Consider the following 12,944-nt stretch of genomic DNA (forward strand, 5'->3'; position numbering starts at 1 on the left):
AAATGATTTTGAAATACACATTGTTTCACCCCATGATGACTCGCAAGATGTTCCCTGATTTCGATTAGATGAATCACTGTCGGTCAGCAAATTTTAACTACAAATAACTATAATATAATACGCAAAAATATGGTTTATGTTCAAATTTTCTGAGAGACAGTTGTTTATCTAATCTAAAACAGTGATACACCACACTGTGGCGTAATAAAACAAATAAGAACCAAACAAAGGTTTACAAATTCATAACACTAGTATTTGATGTGTTTTCACAGAATTTTCCTTGCTGTTTAAATAAAATCAGAAGGGAGGAGAGATCTGTAAAAACAATTACATTTACTTGACAACTACTGAATGAAAAAATACCCTCCTACAGCCAAATCAAGTTTCTGGATATATACTTTCTTTTTAATATATATATATATATGTATATATATATATTTATAAAATACTGTTTCATTTAAAGAAAGTTCTTTGTACAAATGTCAGTGTAAATGAATGTGGAGCTAATATGTGACTAGGAGTGAGTGAGTGAGCATCTGACAAAGAACCCAGAAATTCATTAAAAAGATACATTTTGTTTTATACTAAAAAGGTGTTTTACACAATATACACATTTTATTACTTACAAAAAGAGATAAATGACACATTGCTAAAAAGTCCTGATACAGCAGTGTTAGTACCACCAACAAAGAAGAAAAAGTGATTGGAGAAAAATGATAGCCTTAAAAAAAGCAGTCCCATTAATGTAACGCTTCAGTGCATTTCGTCTCTTTGATGTTCAAAGTGCCGATTTGGTAACATGGAGACAATTCCACTCGAAAAAAAAAAAAAGCGAGAGCATTTCTCCCAAAAAATGTACCATTTGTGTACCAACATCAAAATTTTCGTAGGAAAATATTACAGATATATTACTAGAATCTCTAGAAAATCTCATAGGAAAAAGAGAGAAAAATATCTAATGCACATTGTGTCACAACTGCCATGGCACCTTGCTAGATCTGTATTTTTCTTTTGAGGTACTTCTTTGAAAAAGGAAAAAAGTGAATAATAAATTCATTTATTTTGTTCAGTTTCTTTTGCTGTGTAGCACAGTAGCACCATAGAGTTAAACGTGAAGATACTGCACCAATGAAACACCACTGGTGATCAGCATGATGGCCGCAGTCGTTGTAGGTGACGGCTGATCCTCAACAACAACAGATTGCACAAAAGTCACTACGTTACGTCCTCTTCATACACACAATACAGCGGCTCACACGGGTCTGCAAGTTTCCAGCTTTCAGTGTCTCTGACTGTGGCTTTCTGTTCGGGCAAAGAAAGAACAAAACTCTATTGAAAGACCTCTTTTCATTTTAAAGGCCCAGTTTTTCAAGAATGTTTTTGTACTTTTCAATGAAATTTTACCTGAACATTTCATTCACGTCCACAGTGGCCAGCCAGAAGCTGTACGAGTTGCTGAAATAATTGCAGGTGCCTCGACCGTGGCACTCGATGAACGGAGTGGAGCGGAACTCCTCCAGACAGGAGCCGGGAGAGGCGAGAGCCTGACCCGAACCCTCGGCACCCGCACTGGTGTGCTGTGACAGACAAATCAATGCCAGTCGACGGCAAATAAGAATGTCTGAGATGTTAACAAGGAGGTGTATTTTGTATCATTTTTGTATTCATGCTCTTTTTATTTCAACAAAAACCTATCGATTTGTGTTATAGGTAAAAGTACTATGCTTAACTACATGAATTAATTAGACACACAACAGATTTACAAAACAGGGCAAATTAGCGTGAGAGCGCAATCCCATAAAAGCGCCGATGGGAGTAAAAAGTTCTGCAGGTGATTTACTGACAATACACACATTAAAGAAGACAGATGCAGACGGATCATTTTAAATTTCATAACAAAAACTTAAAGATTCAAATTAAGTTCTTTTTTATTTTAAGACAGTTGGCCCAACAGTGGAAATGCAGTTATTGTAAAAGTGTGATCTCTAGACCTGGAAAAGTCATGTCAATTAATATATATATATATATTATCGGGTAGAAATTGAAAATAAAAATTATTTTCAAAAATCCTTATCTATAATTTTTTTCAAATAATGACTGGAAAAGTCATGCAAATCCACTGGTTGAAAAGAGTGAAGACAAAATATATACAAAATAAATGACTAGTTCTGAAGAACAGAACATAAAATATTTAATATGAATTATTTTACTTATTTTAATCTATGGACACTTAGTTTCTGTAAATTAAAAGAAAAAGTTTTAAAAACAAATGTCATTATAGTAGATGTACCAGACGAAACAGGAAGTCCCTTACATTGGGGACTTCAAATATTGTTATGGACAAGGGGGTGTTGCAGTCAAAAAGGTTGAGAACGTCTTGTCTAAAAGTTAATGGTTCTCTTGTCACATTTCAAGTCCTGAAAAAATACTGTACATACCATCATGAAGGAGTAACCGATCCAGAGCATTTCCCAGTTCTGCGGGCAGAGTGGCACCTGAATGGTCTGGCTGTGTATAGCAATCACCATGGCCGGAGCTTCACACACAGAACACCTACACACACACACACACACACACACACACACACACACACACACACACACACACACACACACACACACACACACACACACACACACACACACACACACACACACGTTATATTTTCATGTTTTATGGGGACTTCAATAGACAAAGATTTTATACTATAAAAACTGTATATTCTCTCCCCTTACACTAACCCTACCCCTAAACCAACCCATCACAGAAAACATTCTGCATTTTTACATTTTCAAAAAACCTCACTTAGAATGATTTATTAGCTGTTTTCCTCATGGTGACCAAAAAACATCCCCACAAGGACAAGGATTTTGGATATTGCCATCTTTGTGGGGACATCTGTCCTCATAACGTAGGGTTTACCTGGACCACACACGCACACATTGGGTTTCTATGATTTATGGGGACTTTCCATAGACATAATTATTTTTATACTGTACAAACTGTATATTCTCTACCCTTCCACTAACCCTAACCCTAAAACTACCCATCACACAAAACAAATAAATGCATAATCCGAAACATTGCTCAAAATTTATCAGGTCAATGCATGTTTTAAACAGCTTTTTGCACAGCTGCATTTTAATGCACATTTATAGCTCACACATCATGTGCATATTGCGCACACTGAAACATTCAGTAGCACAGAAATGTATTGTCAACACTGTTCTGTGGTTCATCAACAAAACAGCTCAGAAACGGAAAAGTTCTAGCATGTATTTCTTAGTAACTAAAACCCACAGCTTCACAATTAGCAGAGAGACGCTGCCAGGTAGAATTACTTCACACACAATTGCTCTCTCACTAATGCATTCATATGTAAAAGCAATAGCCTTGTGGGAAGAGCTGTCATATGCCATAACTGTACACAAGATGACCCGAGTTCGAGTCTCAGCTTGAGGTTCAGGCTTCTCAAGCAAGATCAAAGTTTGTTCATTAATGATGTCGTAGCAACTACAAAGTCGTTCCACACACACAGCAATGGATTCAGGTCCCACTGAACCACCTAATCATCATCGGTTAGAGTGACCGTCTCTTACCGACTGATGTAAGGTTTGATGGCTTCTCCAGTGATGAGTGCCATGCTCATGGGCATGGGCTGGGGTGTGGACAGCCAATAGGAGTAGTCATTACGTGCCGCGAAGTTGCAAACATTGTTGATGTCACAGAACATGAAAGGCATTGTGCTGAAACGACGTAGACAACTACCAGCCGTACCTGATGTTTTTTAAATGGAGAAAACGACACAATAGTAATGATCTACGTGATGTGAAAAAAAACATGATACATGCGTGTGCTCTGCGCTTTATAGGGTTACTCACCCAGGTCCTGTCCGTGCGCCCTCTCGTTGCCTTGCACATAGAGTAAAGAGTAGCCATCATAGATAAGGCCTGTGCCATCTGGACATGGTGGCACGTCTGTGGTCTGACTGTGGCGAGTGATCAGAAAACCATGTGTTGGAGAATATATTCCTGGGGTACCTGGAGGGCCTGGAATCCCATCTGAACCAGGAGGGCCAGGATAACCACGCGGACCTGTACACAATTACATCATGGCGATTGTGAGGCTGATACATGGAATTGGCAAATTAGGCACTGTTTATAAAGCCCCCTCGTGATAACCTCTGAGCCACCAATATCAAGGACGATCCTTAAAGGGATAGTTTTGCACAAAAATGAAAATTATGTCATCATTTCCTCACACTCATGTCATTCTAAACCGATAAGACTTTGGTTAATCTTTTAAAACACAAATCAAGATATTTTTAATTAAACCTGAAAGGTTTCTGTCCCTCCATTGAAAATTCAGGTAACCAAAACATACAAGATCCAACATACAACATAAAAGCTTATAAAGGCATCGTAAGACTAATCTATATGAATCGAGCAGTTTAATCCAAAGCTTCTGATGAGATGTGTTCGCTTAATATAATGAACAGACCAGGAACAGGACCAATGAGGTTTGTTCTAGCGCACGATGCATCCTCTATATACATGCGTCTTTATATGTGAATAAAAGGCTCAAATAAATCTGTTCATCATATTAAGCGGTCATTTCTCTTCACAAGACTATGATTAAACTGCTTGATTCATATAGATTCGTTTTATATGCCTTAATGACCTTTTTGGTTCTTCTCAGTTTTGGTTGGCTGGACTTTCAGTGGAGGGACAGAAACCTCACAGGATTCATTAAAAATATCTTCATTTGTGTTTCAAAGACGAAGCAAATTCTATTGGCTTTGGAACGACATGAGGGGGAGTGATAAACATTTTGGCTTTAATTTGACAAGACAGCAGAGATTTGCCAAGTGTTTGAAAATGACCTGAGCTAGATTTGAACTCTGGTAGGCCACATATTGGACCCTAACATTACCTGTTTCTCCAGCTCGTCCTACATCTCCCTTCCTTCCAGGTGCGCCGCTAAATCCTGGAGTTCCCATTTGACCTGGGTCACCAGGGTTTCCAGGTGAACCTAGAGGATGAAGGGACATCAGACATGAGGAGGAAGAAGACCAGACCAGATCCTATAGTATTGTTCAGCCTTTGCAGGTAACAAATCTTTCTTGTCTGTATTGTCTAGTCTCAATGTAACCACTAACCTGGAAGACCCTGTAATCCCGAGGGTCCTTGTGGGCCTCTGCTGCCTGGGTTTCCTGGTGGTCCAGGTGGACCACGCTCACCCTTCACAACAATAGGCGATGGAGCAATGCCTGGGTCACCAGGAAGTCCTGTGATCAAAAGAGGGCAGTAAGTATTAGAGAATGCATTTTTATCGGATTTATAAGGGAAAATCATCCGTGTTTCAAAATGACACACCTTTAGTTCCAGGGTCCCCACGTTGTCCTGGGCTGCCGTCAGCTCCAGCAGGGCCAGGCTGTCCTTTAGGTCCTATGACATGCAGAAGTTACGTGGATAAGAAGACACTTTTATAAATAAGACTTTAAAACAAGCTTTAACATACAATTTATTATTTAATCACTCTGATGTTCCAAACATAGACTGCCAGTAGGCTACTTTCATTTAAAATTAAACATTGCAGTTGGTGCTATGTGAAGCATCTGTCACACTGTGATTGGTTATGTCGCTGTCAGTCGCCTGCTCCATATCCTATCCACCAATCACAGCGTTTCTCGGATGAAAACGGCTCTGATCGCGGTTACGTGTCAGTTAAACTTTTGATCTCTAATCCTGTCTGTATTTGTGAGAAGTGGCGCTCTCCTGAGCTATGGTCCTGAGTTGAAAGATAGCCTACTTTACGGCTTTATTATCAAGTAAATGGGTGTGTGCGTTTGTGTCGGCGGCTGTCCATTTCCTAAAAGGGGTCGCACACCGGACGAGAAGCGCAGCGCCGCGTAGTGCCATGTCTTTTAAAATTCGAACACATTATTCTCTATGAGTGTAACTTACACACACCGGCGGTGCCCAGCTACGGGTATAGGACCTTGTTCAAAATCCTGCCGTGCCACAGAGCGCGCTTTACATAGTTTTATATTAAATTTACATTTATTTGTCTCAAATCATCGTTAATGTACTGACTTCAACCTGTGCTGCAATATACATTTATTTTACATTCATTTACAGAAATCAGCTGCTTGAATGAAAATTGCTGATGTTATCGGATTTTCAGGTGATATTCTCAATTCATTCAGTTAACGGACCCCCGGTTGTGTTTAATTGTACAGTACAATCGTAACATAGTAGCCTACAGACATTATCTTAATTCCATAATGTCCTTAAACATAACATTACAATATTGCTGGCCATAAACTGACAAAGCGCTGCGCTTCTCGTTCGGTTCTGAAATGCAAACATTTTTTGACTAGGCCTAACGTTACTTTTTTTTTAAGGGCGTGCGCCCATGAGCACCCACGGAGGAAAACATAAATCGGCGCCTATGGTTCCAAACATATATGCTGTTATTTCTTTTGTGAAACACAAAAGGGGAATTATTAAGAATGATCATATGTTTCTTTATATATACTATATACTGTACACTACCATTCAAAAGCTTGGGGTTGGTAAGATTTATGTTTTTGAAAGAAGTGTCTTACGCTCACCATGGCTGCATTTATTTGATCAAAATAAAACGCTTGTGTCGTGGTGCTCACGTGAACAGCGCTGGCCAATAATGAACCGGCGTACTGACGTAGAAAACTGGAAGCGCTGCACTGTGTTTACAACGTGATCAGCGTAGCAGACTGACATGGAGGAGAAGAGATTGTTGAATAAAGCCATTACTTTTGTTTGTTTCTTGGGCAGAAAAAGTATTCTTGTCGCTTCATAACATTAAAGTTGAACCACTGTAGTCACATGGACTATTTCTGGGCCTTGAAAGTTGCAATAACGATGCTGCCTATGGCTGGTTCAGAAACCTCCCGGATTTCATTAAAACATATCTTCATTTGTTCCAAAGATGAAAGAAGGTGTAACGGGTTTGAAACTACATGAGGGTGAGTAATTAATGACATAAATTTCTTTTTTGGATGAATTTACCCTTTAATCCATGCAGCTATTCATTTCTCTAAAAAAGATCTTGCTGACCTCAAACTTTTGAATAGTAGTGTGTATTGAATAATGTTGCATAATAAACAGATTTAAAAATTTAAAGTGGGATTCAGTGAAGAATCATCCCCTCTGCTGTTGCTCTCAAGTGTCATTCTCCATATAGCACATTAGAACTGGCGCGCCGCACACACATTCAGTTATAAGACACGCAAGAAATATGTCACTGCGCTTCATACGCCATTTTTAGAGTAAATAATGACATACATTTTAATTTGTGGGTAAACAATTCCTTCAATGGTTATAGAAGAATAACTGACCTGGGAATCCAGAAACCCCTTGAGGTCCAAAATCTCCTTTCAGACCACTAGGCCCTGGACTTCCGGGAGTACCCTTGTCAAAAGCAAAAAACAAACATCATTATCTAACTGAATATAATAAACATAAATAAATAAATGAACAACTATTTACATTAATTGAAATCATTTTATTATGCAAGAAGAAGAAAAAAGCAGAAAGACTCTTAAGTTTGCTTAAATGGTTTAACAGTCATTTTCCAAAAACAGAATCATGTATTCCACAGGGAAGTGCATTAAAACAAAATGTCCTCTTGTCTTCTTTTTAGCAAAATCACATAAAATCTCAGAACCCACATTAACCAAATGCAGCCTACAATGTTTCCACAAAAATGTTTCTACAAATGCGAAATATTTGAATCCCTTTGCTAACAATAATTAAACCTTCTCATTAGAACACATTTATAATGCTTACCGGAAAGCCAGGGGGACCGTACTCTCCTTTCAGTCCTGGTGCACCAGATATCCCAGGGTTTCCAGGCAAGCCCTTCTCACCCTTCACTCCTCCACTACCTGGAGGTCCACGGGGACCCTCAGGGCCAGGAGGACCTTCACATTCACAGAACAGAAATACGTTCCTCAGAATCACATCAAAACAGGATGCATCTCATATAGGGCTGGGAAAAGATTAATCGCGATTAATCGCATCCAAAATAAAAGTTTGTGTTTACATAATATATGTGTGTGCACTGTGTATAATTATTTTGTATATATATATATAAATACACACACATGCATGTATATATTTAAGAAATATTTGCATGTATATACTGTATATATTTATTTATAATTTATATTATATATAAATATACATATTTATATATAAATATAAATTTTTTCTTATATGTATACATGCATGTGTGTGTATTTATATATACAAAATAATTATACACAGTGCACACACATATATTATGTAAACACAAACTTTTATTTTGGATGCGATTAATCGCGATTAATCTTTTCCCAGCCCTAATCTCATATCATGAAACCATTGTCAATATTATTCAAACAAGCAATGTGTGCATGTTTATCATGTATATTGTTGTAGTATATAGTGTGCTGAAGGGTTCTGGGATGATCTATGAAAAGGAGAAGGTACAAAAGAGCGATCAACTAAAGACTCATAATTATATTTCTAGAATTGGAATCAAAACATGAACATGAACCATCCCAGTCCCACCTAAGGTAAATCATCTAATGACTAACGGAGGTGCACAGTATGACACAGGTGAGTATCAAACCAAGTTGTCTAACCTGCAGGACCTATAGTGGGGTCAAAGGTCAACGGGTTCCCAAAAGTCCAATAAGAGGAGAAGCAAAGAACAAGATAAAGGTTTTAAAAAAGGAGCACAGCAACACAAGTATACAATGTGGTAAGGAACAGAAAAGTTCAGTCAAATTTCAAAATGTTTACAATTCTGATGTATTGGTTGTTTTTGCCTCCAGTTGCTTTACTGAAGAAACAACTTAGCATACTTAACATAGCCTTTATATTACCATTGAAAAGTATAGGGCTAGTAAGATGAAAGAAGCAAATTAACACTTTCATTCAGCAAGGTTGCATTCAACTGATCAAAAGTGACAAATGATTTCTGAAGGATCATGTGACACTGAAGACTGGAGTAATGGCTGATGAAAATTCAGATTTGCCATCACAGGAATAAACTGCATTTACCAGTTATTTTAAATTGTAATAATATGTAACACTATTACTGTTTTACTGTATTTTTGATCAAATAAATGCAGCCTTGGTGAGCATAAGAGACTTCTTTTCAAAACATTAAAAAAGATTACAGACCCCAAACTTCTAATTGAATAGTAGTGCATATGCACATCATCATTATGGTTACATGTTCAACATGGAATAAAGCTGTTATGATTGTTGATCACAATCTGAATGATTGAGACATGCACATTCTTTCCCTTCTATTTTCTTCAGGAAATACTTGTTCTTAGAATTTTTTGGATTAAGTTTGCTGCAAATGGGATAAAACATTTACATGAGACATTCATAATCGTATTATGAGCAAATATTCTTGTGCATGTAAATGAGATCATTTTGCAAAATCAAATAATCTGCTCAAATACAGGTAGCAAATCCAAACTGTGGTAATATTACTTTTTAGAAGTAGGTTTATTGTGCATGCTGACAAAAAGCAGTATTTGTATAAATCATTTATAGCATAGCATTGTATAATTGACTAAATGTCTAGTCACATAATACAGATGAATTACAAATTATAAATAGGTAGATAAAATTTAAATTCTTTCTAACACAGAGTTATGTATTGAAGGATGAAAAAAAATCAATACTATAGCATTAAGAAGCTGACCTTCTGGGCCTGCAAAGATCCCATGTCATCAGGAAGAGGAGAACCATGCCGCAAGAAACAGGAAATGCATATAATACCCAGAATGCACCTGTGTAAAATAAGCCTAATAGACACTAGCCAAAATGGTCTCCTTCTTCATAAACTTTAAAAGCTTTTGGTAAGATACTTATCAAACAGCTCTGATATCAATTTTATATTAATTGTTTTAAAAAATATCAACAGAATATATGAAAGTTTTTGCTCTTTTACACCAAGGTGGAGATCATTTTAGATAGTCCTGCAATGGCTTTTCATTTCTTACAAATCAGCACATCTCCCATGCAAAAGTGCCAGATGAACCACTAAATTTGGTCACAGACATAGACAGCATCCTGTGGAGGACACCACAGCTTTCACTGCTGAAGGGATGGGACGGGTGGAAGTGAAGACACACAAGGGTGAATGGATGAACAGCTAACCGTGGATAGGGGAAGCAGACACTGTGTGTAATACTCATAGGGCCCCGACTGGGCAACTGTGAAACACTGACAGCAAAAAAAAACTCTGCATGCATGCAACTCCTTCACTTCTCTCTAACACATGACAAACTGGCACACAATTAAGGAAGGGAGTGAGGAGAATAGAACATCACTTGCAGTGAAGAGAATGCAAAAAGTGTGTCTTGTGTTCCTTGATCTGAGAGTGTATTTGTGAAAGTGACATGGATGTGGCATAATCATGATTGCCTGTGTAATATTCCATGCAAATCAGTCAAACAAACAAAATCAAAGCCAGAATGCCCCCTGGTTCACAATTAAAATATTACTTTTGCTGATGAAGTGGTTCCCAAACAGGGGTACTTTCACCTGATTAAAAATTTTTCTAAGATAAATCTATGTTTATGACGTGTAGATACTGTACAAATGTATTAATGCATTCAGTTCCTGAATGTGTAAGTTGTCAATTACCAGACAAATATCATTATCTTCTCTTGTACAAGTTTCTATGATAGTCAGATAGCCTAATCTAAATTGATGGGTCTTGATGTGATAATTTTGACTCATGACTCATTGTGAAACCAAGAGGGCAGAGCTGGCCAAAAGGGATGAGATGTTAAACTTACCCGATCTTCCTGGGGGACCAGGTGTGCCTTGGAAACCTTTAGGCCCCTGCACAGGCAGGCCTGGAGGCCCAGGTGGTCCTACAGTGCCAATCTGACCAGGCGACCCAGGGAATCCCACCTCACCTTTCGGTCCAGGAAATCCAGGACTTCCTGGAGAACCCGGAAAACCAGGGTCTCCTTTAGGCCCTGCAACATAAGAAAAACAGTAAATCATGTTAAATGTGCTATAAAAATTATAACGAGAAACTTCGTTCGAATTCTTCTGGAGTAAAAATGAAGATACATGAACAAAACTCTCAGCATTTCACCTGGTGAACCGGGAAAACCAGGCGGGCCTGGGCCACCAAGGCCGGGAGCACCTGGGTAAAACGTTAAAAAGAAATTATTCCAGATACTGTACATATGCTACACTGAGCACATCTTGCGTTCTTTGATTTCCTCTGGATTCAGACTAACCTGGTTCACCCTTTAGTCCCGCAGGACCTGGAATACCATCACGACCAGCAAGACCTTTATCGCCAGGAATGCCGGGTAATCCAGATCGTCCAGGATCTCCTGGTCTTCCAGGTTCTCCACTAAGACCAGGAGGGCCTGTAATGCCATCCAAACCTTTAGGGCCAGGAATGCCAGGTGCACCTTGAAATCCTGGGAGCCCTGGATCACCCTTTGGTCCAGGGCTTCCAGTCAAGCCTGGAGGTCCTGGGAGGCCAGCTTGGCCTTTCTGCCCAGAGTTTCCAGGGAATCCTGGAGTTCCTGGTTCACCCTGGTAATTTAAAAGCATTTAATAGCAAAAGCTAATATTCTCAATACTGAAGTAGTAGACAAAATGTTTTTACCTTTGGCCCAGGATTTCCTGGTAATCCAATTCCTGCTGAGCCAGGATCACCTTTGGGTCCCGGGAAGCCTGGTGATCCTGGGGATCCAGACTGGCCTGGTCGGCCAGGTTGGCCAGGGGTTCCTTTCGCTCCAGGAATTCCTATAACAAAGAAGACTAGCTCAGTCTAGCTTCAAGGTTTCAACGCTACAGAAACATAACAAAGGTTTTGGTTTAGAGCCATATGGGAGTGAGGATCTGACCTGGAAATCCCATCTCTCCCATGCTACCCTTCGGTCCTGGGGCTCCTGAAGACCCTGGAACTCCTGGGAGACCAGAATCACCTTTGGGGCCTAAACATGAATACAAAATAAATTTAACCGGTCAACAAAACCCCATTCACTAGTCTATATACAAAACAAAAGGCTGCTTGATTGAAGATGCTTTTGATGGCTCAAATTCAAATATGTGTACTTGTTTGCTTTACCTGGGGGTCCTGGTAGTCCTGGCCTTCCATCTTGCCCAGGGAGACCAGATTCTCCAGGGATACCGGAAACACCCTTTGCTCCTGGTGGGCCGCTAAAACCTATATGGCGAACAAAGAGAATCGTAGAGTCACCAAAATACATGAGGAAATTTAAATGTTTCCTTTTGTTAAACTTTGAGTATAGAAAAAACACATGTTGAGGAGGGACCCTCAAATGTGTACTGATGACAAGAAACAGAAAATGCATTTAATACCCAGAATGTACCTGGTCAAATTAAGCTTAATAGACACTAGCCGAAATGGTCTCCTTCTTCATCAACTTTTAAAGCTTTTGGTGGCTACATATCATCCATGCTCTGATATCAATTTCATATTAATGGATATTAAAAGATATTAAATAAAGATATAAATATTAAAAACATATCTATTTTATACGAAGTTCTGCAGAAACCAATTTTAGCCCATTTTAGATAGTCCCACAATGGCTTTTAATTTCTTACATTTCTTTCTTTACATTGTAGGAAGAGATCTCCCTCACAAGGGGATCCTCATATTTTGGGATCGTTGACATCACCAAAAAGGTCATGATGGTGTGATCCAGGTAGCAGCTAACAGATTTGTCTCACCTGGAACTCCGGATTCTCCTTTTTGTCCCTTTAATTGCTGTGTTGACATTGACATTGTGCCTGGTGGGCCTGGAATGCCTGGGTCACCTCTGTCTCCCTTTAATCCATAGGAACCTTTAGTTCCTGGTTGTCCTGGGATACCGTCATCTCCTGCAGGGGAGCAAA

At 38.9% G+C, this 12,944-nt stretch overlaps 1 protein-coding gene across 1 annotated transcript in view; it reads right to left on the reverse strand.

The window, feature by feature from the left end:
• Positions 1-559: 559 nt before the first annotated feature.
• col4a5 (collagen, type IV, alpha 5 (Alport syndrome)) overlaps positions 560-12,944 on the reverse strand; it is a 62,604-nt gene continuing 50,219 nt past the window's right edge. Inside the window, exons 33-49 of the mRNA XM_077229515.1 lie at positions 12,780-12,929; positions 12,154-12,252; positions 11,930-12,019; positions 11,689-11,828; positions 11,309-11,615; positions 11,161-11,211; positions 10,853-11,038; positions 7,833-7,966; positions 7,382-7,454; positions 5,376-5,447; positions 5,159-5,287; positions 4,933-5,031; positions 3,882-4,094; positions 3,600-3,777; positions 2,439-2,553; positions 1,405-1,577; positions 560-1,302 (exon numbers count right to left, since the gene is read on the reverse strand). Of these exons, the coding sequence (XP_077085630.1) occupies positions 1,221-1,302; positions 1,405-1,577; positions 2,439-2,553; positions 3,600-3,777; positions 3,882-4,094; positions 4,933-5,031; positions 5,159-5,287; positions 5,376-5,447; positions 7,382-7,454; positions 7,833-7,966; positions 10,853-11,038; positions 11,161-11,211; positions 11,309-11,615; positions 11,689-11,828; positions 11,930-12,019; positions 12,154-12,252; positions 12,780-12,929 (2,291 nt within the window). The 3' untranslated portion in view covers positions 560-1,220. The remainder of the gene's footprint in view (positions 1,303-1,404; positions 1,578-2,438; positions 2,554-3,599; positions 3,778-3,881; positions 4,095-4,932; positions 5,032-5,158; positions 5,288-5,375; positions 5,448-7,381; positions 7,455-7,832; positions 7,967-10,852; positions 11,039-11,160; positions 11,212-11,308; positions 11,616-11,688; positions 11,829-11,929; positions 12,020-12,153; positions 12,253-12,779; positions 12,930-12,944) is intronic.

Source organism: Siphateles boraxobius, unplaced genomic scaffold (genome assembly GCF_051911475.1).
Source record: "Siphateles boraxobius isolate OS27281-9 unplaced genomic scaffold, OSU_SipBor_1 130, whole genome shotgun sequence".
NCBI classification, from domain to species: domain Eukaryota; kingdom Metazoa; phylum Chordata; class Actinopteri; order Cypriniformes; family Leuciscidae; genus Siphateles; species Siphateles boraxobius.